Source organism: Cervus canadensis, chromosome 10, assembly GCF_019320065.1.
Source record: "Cervus canadensis isolate Bull #8, Minnesota chromosome 10, ASM1932006v1, whole genome shotgun sequence".
Classification (NCBI taxonomy): Eukaryota; Metazoa; Chordata; class Mammalia; order Artiodactyla; family Cervidae; genus Cervus; species Cervus canadensis.
The window spans coordinates 7,605,914-7,622,791 of NC_057395.1; the positions used below are offsets into that span (position 1 = coordinate 7,605,914).

At 43.7% G+C, this 16,878-nt stretch overlaps 1 protein-coding gene across 7 annotated transcripts in view; it reads left to right on the forward strand.

The window, feature by feature from the left end:
• SFMBT2 (Scm like with four mbt domains 2) overlaps positions 1-16,878 on the forward strand; it is a 185,115-nt gene that overhangs the window by 68,665 nt on the left and 99,572 nt on the right. For 6 of the 7 annotated variants that reach the window (XM_043478507.1, XM_043478505.1, XM_043478504.1 and 3 more), the window contains 3 exons: positions 5,954-6,042; positions 7,701-7,947; positions 16,257-16,354. In XM_043478507.1, the coding sequence (XP_043334442.1) occupies positions 5,954-6,042; positions 7,701-7,947; positions 16,257-16,354 (434 nt within the window). The remainder of the gene's footprint in view (positions 1-5,953; positions 6,043-7,700; positions 7,948-16,256; positions 16,355-16,878) is intronic. The other variant, XM_043478509.1, reaches the window with a different exon arrangement.

Sequence of the window (16,878 nt, forward strand, 5' to 3'; positions counted from 1 at the left end):
TACAGTCTATGGGGTCGAAAAGAGTTGGATACGACTGAGCAACTGACACTTTGCCGCTTTCTGGGTGATGTGTGCTGAAACTAAAATCTTACTTGATAACTTACATCATGTGTAAGCAATTACAAGCCAGGCAAACACAAGAAGAAGCAAAATGCAGTGTCAGTTCTTTTGTGAATGTCGGACATGACTTAACGACTGAACAGCCACAACAATGATGTGTACTGTGGCGCTAAATCATATTTTTTATTGAAAGGTCTGTGTAACATCCATGGTAACAGAGGTTCCTTATCTGAATTCAGCAAGTTCTCTTGCATCCCAAGATGAGTTAAAAAACAGAAACAATTTGGACTTACCTGATAGTCCAGTGATTAAAACTCTGCTTCCAACATAGGGCGGCGTGGTGTTTGATCCCTGGTCAGGGAACTAAGATCTGATATGCTGTGCAGCGTGGCACAAAGGAAAAAAAGGACTCAGTTTATAAAACCATTAATCTGTCAGTCCTTCCCTCCGGTGACACATTTTATTAAACTACCTGTTACGTGCAGTTGTTACAGGGATACAGTGATAAATGCGGAGATGTGATGGTTCCCAGGCTCATGGAGTCATCAGATGGGGACTGTCATTGCACAAATGAGTAAGAATATGTAATTATAAGTTATATTAGGTCTCGGAAGGGAGAGGATGTGGGATCCCAGGAGAGGACAGCTGTTTATCGTGGAAGTTAGGGAAGATGGGGGAGGATGCGAGATGAAGAGGGGTTGTTTGGGGAAAGTGTTTCTATGAGGAAGGAAGAGGATGTGCAGAGCCATAATGCAGCCCTTTGGAAGAGAAATGGGAAGAGAAAGCCAACACAGAGAGAAAAGGGGAGCAGGGCGGGGTGGCCCCAGGGAGGTGGGAGATGGGGAGTGACGCGGGGGAGCATCTCCATCTCGCAAAGCGGCTGCTATGTGCGCTCTGCAGCCACGTCAGGAGACAGTTCAGTTTAGTGGAACCTGCACTCCCCTACCACCCAGCAGTTACCCTCTTGGGTGTTTTATTGTGATTATTCAAGTATATTTATGCAATGGAAAGAGTTCTGAAAGTTTGAATTGAAACTTTTCCTCCGTTCTGTATATTTAAAGTTCTAAGGCATATGTGTGTGTGTGTGTGTGTGACTTTTATGACATTCTTTACAAGCTATATCTTCATCTAAGCTGTTTTTAGACAGAAATACTGTTATCTATGCATTTGAGCCCTAGCGGTATGTAGTGTGGTCCACGGCACATAGAAGGAACGTATTAACCCTGTTGAATCATTTTATGATCTGTTCTTTTGATTGTAGGAACAATTTAATTTGGACCCTCTGTGAAATATTAATACAGATTTCTTTCCTTTAAAAATCTCCAAGGGAGAGAACTCTATAGTCTTTTATTCTTAATAGTATGTGTAGGTGCTTCCATTTATAATTCAAGATTCTCCATTGCCTCATTTCTTTAATAAACTAAACTTTGTGCTAAAGGGGCTTCCCAGGTGGCACTAGAGGTAATGAATCTGCCTGCTAATGTGGTAGACATGGATTCAATCCCAGGCTTGGGAAGATCACCTTGAAAAGGAAATGGCAACCCACTCTAGTATTCTTGCCTAGAGAATCCCATGAAAAGAGGAGCCTGGTGAACTACAGTCCCTGGGGTCACAGAAGAGTCAGACACGACTTATCGACTCACCACCAGCAGCAGTTTGTATATATGGCAGTACTTCTTGTCGTTCTTGTTCAGTCACTCAGTCGTGTCTGACTCTTTGTGACCCCGTGGACTGCAGCACACCAGGCTTCCCTGTCCTCCACCATCTCCCAGAGAGCTTTCTCAAACTCATATCCATTGAGTCGGTGATGCCATCTGAGCATCTCGTTCTCTCTCGTCCCCTTCTCCTCCTGCCTTCTATCTTTCCCAGCATCAGGGTCTTTTCCAGTGAGTTGGCTCTGCTCATCAGGTGGCCAGTGCTGGAGCTTCAGCTTCAGCATCAGTCCTTCCAATGAATATTCAGGGTTGATTTCCTTCAGGATTGACTGGTTTGATTTCCTTGCATTCCAAGGGACCCTCAAGAGTCTTTTCCAGCACCACAGTTAAAAAGCATCAACTCTTCAGCGCTCAGCCTTCTTTACCGTCCAGCTGTCACATCTGTTCACGACTGGTCACAGAGAGTCGGACACGACTGACTGGCTAACACTTTGACTTTCTGTTGCTTCTGGTCTTCTCAGCGGCCTTAGGCATGCGGGAGAGCTGTCTTAGTCTACTCAGGCTGCTATACCCAAAATACCGCAGACCGGATGGAAGTTTATTTATCACAGTTCTAGAGGCTGGATCCGCGCCTAAGATCAAGGTACAGCCAGACCCTGTGTCTGGTGAGGACCACCCTCCAGATTCACAGACATCTCACCTTATCCTCACAAGTGTGAGGAGGAAGAGGTGAGGAAGCCCCCTGGAGTCTCTTTTATGAGTTTACTAATCCCATTTGTAAAGGCTCTAATCTCATGACCTCATTAATTCTAAAGTCCCCAAGGTCCCACCTCCTAAATGCAACAGCACACGGGACATGAGGATTCAACAAGTGAATTTTGGGGTCTTCCCTGATGGTCCAGTGGTTAAGACTTCTCTTCCAATGCAGGGGTGTGCGGGTTTGATACCTGGTCAGGGAACTAAGATCCCACATGCCATGGGATGTGGCCAAAAAAAAAAAAAATGCAAAAAAGAATGATACATGTTTTAAAAAAATGAATTTTGGGGGCAACACAAACATTCAGTCCATAGCAAGGGCTGATTTAGAAATGAGTATAGCATTTAAAAATGATGGCTACCCTTGCTAGTGATGGAAAAGAACCCTCAAATATATGCATCTCCTCAAATATATGCATCTCCTTATAAGTATGTATGTAGAAGATGGTATTTTATTTGAGGAAAATACCCTAAAGGTAAAAGGTGATGAAGCGGTGGGTTGCTCTGTGGTAGCTCTGTGTCCAGGGCTAGGACATTGTCTAACCCATAGCTGGACTTTCCAGCTTTGCCGGAATCCCTTGACTTTTGCCTGACTCCCTTGGATTTTGACCTTTCTCTTGATCTTATCATTATTAATGGGCAACAGTTGGTGCTATTGATTGAGTTGCAGGTTAGTAATTGAAATAGTAGGTTGCTGCAGGTGGTGCAGTCCCTGGTCCCTGTTCTGTTGGCAGTTCTGCCAAAGCATGTTGAAAGTTTCAATCTGGCATTTGTGGGACTCGGTAATAAATATTAGGTGAGACTGTGTAATAATTTAATATACACTTGTAACAGAACTAGAGAGGCTGTTAATTGCATAAATGTGCCAGATACAGTTCTATTTTACCAGCGGGTATATCTTCTTTAATCCTTATAGCATCACACAAGCAACATGTTGTAGCATCAGAGGAGAGAATACAAGAGAAATTGGGTGGATTACAGTCGTGTAGCCAGTGATGGTAGAGCCCAGCTCAGAGCCCAGGTCTTCCCCACACCATGAACTTTCCCACCACTCATATGCCTCGTTTTCTTTGGTAATAACTCTGTTCCTTTAGGTTTCAGCTAAATAGTTGCATCTTGCTTTGAAAGAACCTAGTGTGGAGTGGCAGTTGCTCGGCCATGTCCAGCTCTTTGCAACCCCATGGACTGTAGCCTGCCAGGCTTCTCTGTCCGTGGGATTTTCCAGGCAAAAATACTGGATTCGGTTGCCATTCCCTTCTCCAGGGTGTCTTCCCAACCTCGGGATAGAACCCAGATCTGCATTGCAGGCAGATTGTTTACCATATGAGCCACCAGGGAAGCCCTGAAAGAACCTATATGTGCTGAGTTGCTTCAGTTGTGTCTGACTCTCTGCGACCCCATGGACTGCAGCCCGCCAGGCTCCCCTGTCCATGGGATTCTCCAGGCAAGAATACTGGAGTGGGTTGCCATTTCCTCCTCCAGGGGATCTTCCTGACCCAGGGATCGAACCTATGTCCCTTAGGTCTCCTGCATTGCAGGCAGGTTCTTGTCCCCAAAGAACTGGATATGACCTAGAGACTTAACACACACAACAGAGGCCAAGTATTGAATGTAGTATCCTGAGCAGTGCTCCTGGGTCCACTGGAGATGTGAAGGTCAGACTCTCAGTGGGTGAGTGGGACCTGGGCCAGTGTCCTGCTCTGCTATGGCTGAGTTATGAGTCCCGTGATGCACTGAGAAGGCTTGGGGTCTCTCTGGGGTGTGGATTTGACTTTAGCCTTGGGATGTCTGTAGACTGACAGTTGTGCCAAGAGGTTATATTTTTCTCAAGTCTTTGGTTCCAAGAGCTTGTAGAATGCTGGCTTCCAAAGGGTGGTGTTTCTCTTTTTGGAAAAGTGAAAGTGTTTGTTGTTCAGTTGTGTCCAACTGTTTGTGACCCCATGGACTCTAGCTGGCCAGACTTCTCTGTCCATGGGATTTTCCAGGCAAGAATACTGAAGTGGGTTGCCATGCTGTCCTCCAGGGGATCTTCCTGACCCGGGGATCAAACCTGGGTCTCCTGCATTGCAGACAGATTCTTGACCATCTGGGCTACCCCGGAAGCCCATCTTTTTGGAAAGGTGTCTTAAATGCAGTGCTCCTTTGTGCTGTTTGGGGCCCTATCACATTTGCACTAAGAGAACAGCAGCCTCTACTTTGACTTCTCTGCCATTGGCTTCCTTTGTTTCCCTTCAAGCCTTTATGCTGCTTTCAGATTCATTTTATGCAGAGGTTTCCTGGTTTAAAAACATTTTTATTGGCATGTAGTTGATGCTGAAGCTGAAGCTCCAATACTTTGGTCACTTGATGTGAAGAACTGACTCAATGGAAAAGACCCTGATGCTGGAGAAGATTGAAGGCAGAAGGAGAAGGGGGCAGCCGAGGATGAGATGGTTGGATGGCATCACCGACTCAGTGGGCATGAGTTTGAGAAACTGGGAGATTGTGAAGGTCAGGGAAGAAGCCTGGCATGCTTCAGTCCATGAGGTCATGAAGAGTTGGGCATGACTTAGCTGTTGAACAACAAAATAGTTGATTTACAATGGCGTGCTAGTTTCAGATGTACAGCAGAGTTATTCAGTTATGTGTATACATATATCCATTCTCTTTCAGATTCTTTTCTCATATAGGTTATTACAGAATATTGAGTAGAGTTCCCTGTGCTATATAGTAGGTCCTTGTTGGTTTATATATATTAACGGTAGTGTGTGTGTGTTTCATCTCAAAGTCTAATTTATACCCCCTGCCACATATCCCCTCTAGTAACTCAGTTTTGGACATTGGTGAGCATGTTCCCATTTTGTAAATAAGTTCATTTAAATGATTTTTAAAACTTAGATTCCACATAGAGATTTCCTGTTTATTAAACGTGGGTGCTGGCTTTTTGGGCTGTCTGCAGTTTTGTTCCTGCCACTTAGCATTATATTCTGTGCTCCAGCCAGACCGTGTGTTGCTGAGGGACATTCTTTCTCCATCTCCTCCCTCCCTTCATTGCTCTCATTAGCAGATGCTGTTCCTCTCAGCCTGAAAATCCCTCCTTTCTCTTCTCTGTGTGAGTAATAACATCTTTATTATAATTCAGAGCCTGGCTTTATTTTCCACCTGGAAAGCGTTTTCCGATTCTTCCGTTCCCTCTTTCTTCTTGGAGCCTCCTAAATTCTGTGCTTTGAAATATCTCCTTGGTTCTTTACAGAAGTTTCTAAACAGACAATCAGACCTCAGAGTCTCATGTTCTTTCACCTCTCTGATGCCCAGCAAAACCTAGGCACGTGTTCGATGAGACATGACCCATCGCCGGCAGGTCCGTTGTGCCATTTTAGTTCTTCCTTTAAGCACGGTATCTAAAGTGAAGAAACGTCACGACAGAACTCATACATACGGAAAGGCTGGGACGCTCCACTGCTTTGTTAAAGTGTGTGTCTGTTTCTCCTTTGTCTCACCAGCTATCAAAGAGAAGTATACAGACTGGACCGAATTTCTCATTCGGGATTTGACGGGTTCCCGGACGGCCCCTGCCAGCCTTCTGGAAGGTGTATGTATTGTTATCCAGCTATTCTCTGTCATCTGAAGCTGCACAGTTAACACGAGTTCACAGCTAAGAGCACCTTTGCATATATCCTTCTATGGGTGCACAAGTCCACATGGACCTCGGTGTGCAAATAGCGTAACGTCCTGCCTTTTCCTGAATCACTTAGACAACTGATTCTAACGGGACCAAAGTGTCTTCACCTGTGGTCCAGTCCATAAGTGGAAAATTTGCTTTTATGGGAACATATTTTAATATAATAACATGGTAGGATAGTTACCTACTATCCTGTACATTCAAGAGTCTATCTTATGTTAGTGAATGTATATAAAATCCTGTAGAATAACTATTTTGTCGAAGTGACAGCTAAGCATCCGTGTGCTGGGGTGTAGTCTCAAAGTATGTTGGTTGATAAATGATTAGCTGTTTTATTTATGCATAGCCCCAGTTTTTAAACACACGTTGGTAAGTCATATTTGAATTAGTCCCCCTTGTAAAACAAGAGGAGAAATGACTAACCATGTTTATATGTGGTTAAGGTTGTTTTAAGGTACTGAAGAAAAAACAGATTATTTGAAAATAATTTTATTCTGATACATTTTAATATTTATGTACTAGAACAGTATATAAGAGGACTGCACTGTCATAAATAATGATTAAGTTACCAAATCTGTTTTTGAAGAATGCCCCTGAGAAAGGGGAAAGTACAATGAATGACCAAGAACATGATACAGAGTTTGACAGTCTCATTATTCTCTTAACATTAACCATAAATCTCCTGTCTTTCATAAATGGTACTGAAATTTTGGAACACCACAGACTCATACAGGGTTGTCTAGTTGTGTTTTGTGATGATTTTGCCTAATGTAGTTTCGCCTCTTGGTGGCTACTAATTGAATTGTTTGGTTGACAGATCAAAGTGATGATTGCTCACCCTTTCAAAAGGACAGATTGTCTACTTTGTTAATTTTTTAAGCATATTTGCCTACAGGGCTGGCTGAACAAACACCCTTTTCGTATGCAAACATGTGCTAAGAAGGTTGCTTAAAAGGGGCAGACATTATATACATTCTCCAAACCAACTGTGGGGTGAAGTGTACAAATTACCCAGTAGTCTAATTTAGCTGATTATTAGTGTGTATTAGGCATTCATCCAGAATGTCCCCCACACATATTAACGCTTTATGCACATCATCAGAGGTATGAGAGCAGGGCCATCATAAGACAGACGTCTGCTGAGTCAAGGTAGATATTGATGGCCCCATGTCAGATGTATCCATCTCTTGGAAAAGTAGACGTTTTGTTCCCACTTGTTTTCCAGTTTGAGGCAAATTTGGTGGAACGCTTCTTCAAAGTACCCTCATTCCTCACAAATGTAGTTGTATCTGGGAAGGGTGATTTGTTTGGTGAGAACTTAGCACAAACTGTTATTTTCTATTTGCTTGTGGTTTTGTTGTTGGATACTGAGTTGGGAAAGGTGGATGTGGGGCGGGAGGGGCCGGTGGTGGGAAGGGAGGGTGGGGGGTGGAGGGAAACACCAGACTGTTTGCCAATAGCTTGGATGATGGTATGAAAAAAAAAAAAATTATCTTCTGCTGTCATCTGTTTCCATGAGAACCTGAAAATAAAGTTTAAAATAAGGAGTTTTGCTTCTGTTTAAACAGCCTCTGCGAGGGAAAGGCCCTATAGACCTCATTACAGTTGATTCCTTAATAGAGCTGCAGGACTCTGAGAACCCTTTTCAGTACTGGATAGTTAGTGTGCTTGAGAATGCTGGAGGAAGATTACGCCTTCGCTATGTGGGATTGGAGGACACTGAATCCTATGACCAGTGGTTGTTTTACTTGGATTACAGACTTCGACCAGTTGGTTGGTGTCAAGAGAATAAGTACAGAATGGACCCACCTTCAGGTAAGGGCGGGAGCTTCGGCCGCTCTCAAGTATTGTCGGAAGAGATGTGATTATTTTCCTGGGTGTCTCTCTGGAAAATGTGTTAGCTCTGTGGTGTCTTTCCCATTTGTACTTGTGCACAGGAAGTGTTTTAACTTCAAACACTCTCTGTTGTGAATGGAACCCAAGACCTCAATGAGTAGTGTTCTGAAATGAGAAAGCAGAGCGGGAGGCGGTGGAAAAAGCTGATCTGGTTCCTTTGGAATCACTGGTTTGGAAATAAAAGATGCAGTGCCTGGGGACTTGGCGATATTCTCTGTTTTTCTTTAGGAATTTGATAGTCTTGCAAGTAGGTTCTGAAATATTTGCTCTTCTACCCACGGCCATCCATCCATCTCTCCATTCATTCATCCATCCATCTACCCACTCAACCGATCATCCATCCATCCATCCATTCCCCCATCCAACCTTCTATCCATAGATTCATCTACCCACCCATTCATCCATTTATAGATTCAAGTAAAAATGCAGATTCAAATAAAATGCTGATTGTTACAGTATCTGTCCTGACCTGGAAATAGCAAAAAGAAAACCATCATGCTTTTTTCCCCTGGTGCATCATAGATTTTTAAATAGCTTCAAGTACCTTGACAAATGCCTTTCCAGAGATTTAATTGGGTAGAAGACTGCATCATGCTTCCTGACATATCCAACTGGGCAAAAACCTCAGTGTTTACAAAATAACCTTTCTTGAATGTTTTCTACCTGCCAGATGATTTTACATCTGTTAGGTTGTTTATTTTGACTCCAAAAAAGTGCTACATATTTTGTGTGACTATTTCCTCTTACAGCAGAGAAAATTTGAGACTGAGTTTAAGCTACCTGTCTAAGATCGCACAGTTTTTCAGAGGAATGTGCTGAAATTCAGATTCTCAGGTCCCCTTCTTCTTCCACACAGTTTTCCCTGCTGCCTCATACTGGGCTTATCAACCTTTTGGTAGATAGCTGTACAAGAAAAGTGTTGGATTCTCGTTGAATTAAAGATGCCAAGGGAGGAATACATCTTCCCAAATTTGTTGATTTTCATTCTGGTCAATTTCACAGATTTATTGGAAGCCAAGAGTTGGCTCTTTCCTTCAGTAAAATTTCCAGAGCCTTTCCCCTCCCATCTTAGTTGCCATAGTTTGTCTTGAGGAGTTGTGAAGCAGAGGAGTCATGTTTCCCTTTTCCGTCAGTCAAGGGCTTTAATTGAAAAATGTCTTGGTTCTCCATGTCGTATGTTTGCATTTGTGTTGGATTTGACAGGCGTATAAACCTGTAATGTGGTATTTTATTAGTATTGTTGTTGTCAACGTTATGAGAAGCAGCCAAGAAATCCACTTATACCCTGAGTAGTTTGGGGATATGATTACAAATGAAAGGCCTGTCGGTTTTATGAGAAGAGGCCTAAGCTCCCAAGGTTTGCCTTGGGATTCATAACCTAACAGGAGAAATTTACTTTGTGCAGAAAGTTGGGTGTATAAATCTTAGTTCAGTATCTAATTGCTGTATAAATTTTGAGAGAAATATATAATTGCCAATGTGAATTTATAGCAAAGCAAAGGATGACTAATAGCTTAGACTCTGTGTAACGTCCCTCTCTGGTGCTCATGTGCTCATATTCAATGGCCAGGATGGAAAGTGTCCCTTTAGAAACTAGGGAAATATTTGAATAAAGGAAGAGACCTGTCTCTCTAAGATAATTTGATATCTTTATAAGACAAGAATAGACTATATTTACTCGTCATAGTAATTTTCTGACCATGAATTGTTCATTTCACTGAAGACTTACAGCCTTTGGGAAAGACATTCCTCATCAAGAACTTACATTTTCAACATTTAAACTGTCAACAGGGAAGGCTGTGGATGGAAAGAAGAAATTAAAAGGTGAAAGATCACCCCAAGTATGATTTTGAGTTCTTCAGATGCAATAGTTACAAGATGAACTCTGACTTCTACCTGATTTAGCAGAACAACACGCGGGAACAGAATCCAGTCATTTGGGTTTCTATAAATTAGTTTCAGGACCTGATGTGACTTGTTAAACTAAGGTGGCAGTGCTCTTTCCTTGACTGAAGTCTAGGTGGGAGAAAACTTTCGGACTGGCACAGAAGACACTATTTTTCTTATTCCCAAACACACTTAAGTAGATGAAAGTGTTCATCGTTGACTGGTGATAAGAAGATGAGATGGAAGGGTGGGCAAGCAGGGCAGATAAGAGGCACTTTGGGTATAGAGTCATCCCTTGGTATCCACAGGGGATTGGCCCCCGCATCCCCACGGATGCCAGAATCCAGTGATGCTCAAGTCCCTGATATAAAATAGCGCAGTACAGTTGACCTTCTGCATTTGCAGGTTTGATGCTCTGCGTCCATCGTCTTCCCATCCACAGGTTCCATGTTCCCAGGCTTCTCTATCTGCAGTTTCTACCATCCTCAGGGCCCTTCTGCCAAGGGTGGAATATTTAGGAGCTGCAGGCCTGGAGGGCTGCCTGGACCTTGAGAGTGAGGCTGTGCCAGGCCACCCTATCCTCTCTGCTGTGCTGACAACAACTCCTTTCTTTTCCTGATACTTTCTGTTTCTTAAAGGACACAGTATTTCTCAACTGTTCAGTGCAGATAGAGGTATAGACATAGGTGGTAGATAGTACCTGGCGAGTAGGTCTTCAAACACTGGAGGAGAAGGTGCTCGCTGTTATGCTGTCTGCCAACAAGAAGCCTGCGTCCCATTTCTGGATGGAATCAGAGGATACGGGGTGGTGGATGGGAGATTTGAGAGAGGGTGCAGCCACCACATTCCACCCGCCATCAGGGGTGCGGGTGCTGAGGGGTTAGGAGAGTCCAGCTTCAGCGAAGACCAGACGAGGGAACGGAAGATGGTGAAATGCCAGTAATCATGGGAGGGCAGTGGCTTCCTGCGTCCTTAGTGATTCAGGTGTTACCAGGGTGGGACAGGGAATCCAGAGGTGCCCTTCCTTCGGTGCTGAATGGAAGGCAGAGCATGATTCGACAGACCTGGAGCTCTTTTTCCAGCCGTGCATACCCAACACCTCCCCTCATATGCTTATTTTCTGGCACGTGGCCTCCTTTGTGGTTCCCAAGCTTTCCGTGTGTGTCTCCTCTTTTGGAACACTGCTTTCTCATGCGTTCACTTCATCCAGAACTTGGATGCTGAACTCAAAGTGCATGACCCATTCTCTGCAGTGCCCCCTGCCACCCTGTCCAGCCCATAGTAAGTGCTCAGTAAACATGTGTCCAGTGAGTTGACTGAATAAAAACTCAAATGTGTCTAGACAGAAGGAAGGAACTAGCCAAGTCCACCTTCCAGGAACCAAATCACTGATGGGAGTTTGGAAGCCAGTTTGGAGGGGAGAGCCGCCTGGTGAAGGTACCCCTAGACTTTGCTACTCTCTTTGACCTGAAGCGTTAGTGGAGCTTCTGAGCAAGTAGGGATGCGATCTCTTTAACACCTGGGGCAGCTCCAGGATATGAGGTCTGTGGTATTCAAGATGGGAATTTCTTCCTTTAAAAAGGTCCCCATGTGACTAGAGTTTGAGAAGCCTGACAGAGTGGAAGGAACATGGGCTTGGAGTCAGGGTCCAAGTGGGGCCCTCCTTCCACTTTGTCACTGGCCTCTGGGTGAGTGCCTCGACTTCGAACCTCAGTTTTCACATCTGTAAAATGGGAGTAGCCCCATGTTTGCTTTGCTGCTGTGTTACTCAGTTGATTGGTATTTTCTAAATATTCAAACTGTGATTAGAGTGTTAAGGTTATATTTGATTTTTTAAGAAATTTAAGTAGGCTATTGAGGTCCAGGGGTCATTTAGAGGCCCCACCTGCTTTTAATTTTTAAATTTATTTTAATTGGAATATAACTACTTTACAATATTGTGATGGTTTATGCCATACATCAACATGCATAGGCCACAGGTATACATGTGTCCCCCCATCCTGAAACCCCCTTTCACCTGCCTCCCCACCACCACCTGCTTTTGTTTTTGGAGGTTTAGAAAGCAGATAGAATCTGACGTGTTTTTGCAGGAACTAAAGAGATGAAATTTCTGAGGTTTAAGAAAAATCCTTAAATCCTTACTTCTGTATTCTTTTGTATATCTTTTCCCTTCAAAATCTTTATGTCAACTATTCCCCCCCTACCCTGCCTTCTTTATTTTAGATAGTGCCTGGAGCTAGACGTTTCTGAATCTAATTCAGATGCTTCCTACATGAACTGTTTCTTATTCCAGAAACAATCGTTATTTTTTATCTTAGCTTCAGTTGCCTTAACAAAATACCACTGACTGCGGGGTTGAGCCTTGAAAAGCACAAATCCACAGTTCTGGAGGATGGGAGTTCACGGTTAGAGCATCAGCAGTGTTGAGTGCTGATGAGGATTCTCTTCCTGATCTGTAGACGGCCGCCGCCTTGCTGGGTCCTCACCTGGCCTCCCCTTCTTTTTTAATCTTCTGGCCATGCTGCATGACATGTGGGCTCTTATTTCCCCACCAAGGATCAAACCCATATCTCTTGCATTGGAAGTGTGACGCCTTAACCACTGGACTGCCAGAGAAGTCCCCTGGCCTCTTCTCTGTGTGTGCATGGAGATATATATATATATATATATGTTAAGAGAGAGCGAGCATGCACTTGAAAGAGAGCTCTTTGGTGTGTCCTTTTGCCAGGGCACTAATCCCATCATGGGGCCCCACCCTTATGACCCCATCTAAACCTAATCACTTCTCAAAGCTCCATGACATCAAGGGGTTAGGGCTTCAACATACAAAATTTTGGGGGGACAGAAGCATTCAATCCACAGTACTTCCCAGTGTCTATGAAGAACCATAAATGAGCCTTTCCTCACTGGTCAGAGCCTGGTGGAGAAGGGAGGAGGGGTATGTGGGGTGCATAAATAAAGAGGATTGTCCCTCCAGGCCTGCGTTTACCTCCGCCTGTGAGATGAGTATTTTGTTTACCTCACTTCCTCCTGCACTTTGCATGAGATGGATGGCCAGTCTGCAGAGGCAGACACCTTGTTTTCACTTAGGTTTCTGGTTCAAGATGAACCAGGACGGGTTTTAATTGCCTCTTAACTTCTCACCAATAGAAATGGACATGATACACTCTATTTAATTACCAACAACACGATCACTTTAAGAACACGTTTTATGTTCTTTTAATGGTGCTGTTTATTGTCCATAAACTTGCTGGCGTAACCAAGCTCCTTTCAGTCTAATGAAACACACACACACAGACTATTGTTCTCTGCTTGTTGAAACTAGGAGGTGTTTAGCTTCTGCAGGTGGCCAAGGGTGCTGACAAAACTGCAGCTGATTTTTCACCTTTTAAGACAGAGTGTGCCCTGCTGTGGGATTAAATTCTGTCTTAGAATTTAATATCCTCAGCATGAAGACAAAGCATCTTGAGACTGCAGAACAGAGATGAAAGTCCAGTGAGATCTCCTAGGTATCGTCCTTCATTCCAGCTGCTGTAACAGATGGGAAAGGGGGGCTTATAAACAAGAGACATTGATTTCTCCCAGCTCTGGAGGTTGGACGTCCAAGATCTGGACACCAGCAAATTCAGTGTCTGATGAGGACCTACTTCCTGGTTCATAGACGGTGTCTTCTCACTGTGTTCTCACCTGGAGGAAGGGGTAGGGATCTCTCTGGGGTCTGTCTTATAAAAGGACACGGATCCCATCCTGGGAGGTCCACTCTCATGATCTCATCACCTCCCAGTGGCCCCACCTCCTAAGGCCTTGAGTATTTCAGTGTGAATTTTAGGGGACGTACATTCAGATCAAAGTTCTAGGCTTTATGACCCTTCTCTCTGGTTTGATGGAACAGCCAGGGCATCAGGTAGATGCAGCCGCCTGGGATGATATGACTGGTCCAGTCCTGCTCTGCCAGCTCTCAGGAGGGGCTGTGAGCGTTTCTCCGGGGCTGCCCATCTCCTTGCTCAGATCTGAGTTTGGATCTGACTGTGTTGGGTTTTCATTGCTCTCGTCCTGAGTAATTTTTAATTTTTTTGTTTAATTATGGTTTCTCTTACCTTTCTCTTTAGAGGTAAAGATTACATTAACTTACATAATAATTTGTAGGACCATAATCCCACTTGTTCAATTTCAGCATATTATTTGGTGATACTCAGCAGCCCTTTTATCTTAGTTTTTTTTTAAATTTTTTGTTGGAGTCTAGTTACTCGGCCTTGGGTAATTTTTAACCACTCTTTTTTTACCCTCCTCTCTGTCTCAGGGGCTCCTCCCGCCCCAAGAGTCCTCAGTTACAGACTGTGGGAGTTCAGGGGCCAGTACTTTCTCTTCTTTTTTCTCTCCCTGTATGTCTGCAGACCTTCCTTTAACCTTGTTTTTAGAAGTCACCCTCCTTTTGTATGATTTGGTTCTCCTTTTATTACAATGTTGAGCTCCCCATCGACCTGCTTCCAGAACCCTAGAAAAATGGGTTTGTTCCTATTCTACTTAGGAAGTCCAGGATCTTGTTTATTGTTCCCTCCTGCCCGATTCTTGGGGCTTCCCTGGTGCCTCAACTAGTAAAGAATTCGCCTGCAATGTGGGAGACGTGGGTTCAATCCCTGGGTTGGGAAGATCCCCTGGAGGAGGGCATGGCGACCCACTCCAGTATTCTTGCCTGGAGAATCCCCACGGACAGAGGAGCCTGGTGAGCTGCAGTCCGCGGGGTCACAAAAGGTTGTACACGACTGAGCGACTGAGCACATTTGGCACATCTGACCCTCTTGAGCTGCTGCGCTTGGCATCCTCTGGGCTGTGCTTCCAGAAATCTGAACCGCCTTCCTCTTTCCCGAGGTTCTGATATAGCGCCCTGAGCTGGAGCACCAGTGCATCCCAGGGGATGCCCCTCACCCTCCCGGGATACCGCATAAGGCTCCGTGAATTGGTCCCTCTTCCTTCTTTGTGGGACCTGGTGATAAGTGATTTCTCCCTCTGGCCCCCTGCCTTCTCAACCTGTCGAGGTTGGAGGGACCATTCTCTGCCGAGGGTGTTTATTAGGGGATTGGCTTACTGTATTCCCCTGAATGTGTCTATCAAAAAGAGCCTCCTTCTACTTTTGCTCTGATACTGAAATGCCAAATCGGGGGAAGGAATTCCGCAGAGGTGTAAGAGCATAAATAGAAGGCTAGAAAGGATTATAGACAGTTTATACAAGTAGAGTCTGTCTTGTCATTAACTATCCTTTATGGGACTTGACATAGCTGACAAGAGAGATGGTGGGCAGGCATGGATAACCTGGCCCCTTCTGGCAGCTCTGCTTGCCCACCATAATTGTTGTTGTCTGCAAAGACTGAATAAACTGCTAAAACACAGGCGCTTCAAGCTCAAGGTGAGTTCAAACGCTATGAGCATCAAAATATATGGCTGCCTGCTAAAAAGCAGACATGCAAGAAATTAAAAATACAGCCCCAAAGGCTTAATGTTGCCTTTTAACTGTGCTTAAATTGATATTCATATCCTAGCTATCTGTCTGAAGTAGCCTGAGTTGATATAGCGAAGGTATAAACATATCTCCTGCAAGTGAGTGCTTCTGCAAATCCTATTTTGATAAGGTCTTAAATCTGTTGAGATCAGATCATAAAATTCCCCTGCAGTTTCAGCAACTGGTAAAAACAGCGCTCAACAATTTTGTTCTTCTAATTTTGTATTCAGACAGTGTAACCTCCCTTCATAAATCCCTTCTCCTCACCGTGGGCGGAAACCTGGGCAACATGTGATGTGTTAGCAACATTTCAAGTGCAAATATTAAACTTGGTTGGTAAATTTTAATCTACCTTTTCATAATTTCCTGACTTATGTGGACTATTTTTAGCATATGGGAGCTTAGAGATTTAGTGAGAAATGGGCTATAATAACCAAAAACGCCAGACAAGAGGGTTTTCTCATTTAGAAACTTATCAGATAATAAGTTCTTCATCATTGGATATGACTTCCCTGGTGATGTGTGGAATTGGGGCTGAGGATGGATGAAGGTGTGATGAATGTGACTTACACCATCAAATTACATACAGAATGCATGCAGGTAGTCCCTGAAGAAGAGCCCTATTAAGTTGATTCTTTATTTCGGATCGCAGAATCCCAGGTTGCTATTTAACTTAAGGAAATCTCTTTAGCAGGTGGCCTTTTATGGCGGGCAGGGTGTGAATGCTTGCGGTCGCTGAGCCTGCCTAGTTATTATGAAACCCTGAGAAGATAAAATTGAGCGAAGAACCACCCGGTAGAACGTTTCAGCCCTTAAACTCTTATGTGATTTGCTGTTGATACAGAAATCTATCCTTTGAAGACGGACTCAGAGTGGAAACGTGCTCTGGAGAAATCTCTTATTGACGCTGCTAAGTTCCCTCTTCCAATGGAAGTGTTTAAGGTAAGATGTTGATTCCTAGCAATTTATCTACTCTTTTCGAGAATAAACCCTGTTAAGAAGTTGCCTGCCTCCCAGTACTTCCCGCATTTAAAAAGCTACCTTCTTGACTGGTGTTCATTTTAAATGTTTAAAACGCTGTCTGTCCCATTTCGCTCAGTTTTGTAATCTTCCCAAACACCCATGTTCCAAGATAATGCTTAAAACCTTTTTATTAAATAATTAATAAGGATACTATAATCCAAATCTTACTAAAAATTTTTTTCAAGATTTACAGTTTTTTTCCCATCATGTAAGATTATAGAAATCGCATTTTCACCCTCTCACTCCTTACCAAAGAAACCAGAGAAAACCAAAGAAAACAGAGCAATCTAATTTTGTTAATTGTTTGATAAAAAAATGATGTTTCCCATGATGGCTCAGACAACTCCTGGCTCTGGGTAACCAGATCCCTGATTTTGGCGTTAACCATGTCCTTGGCTGTCCGTGTTGTCTTACTACCTACGTGTGTTTTCCTTAACGTTACA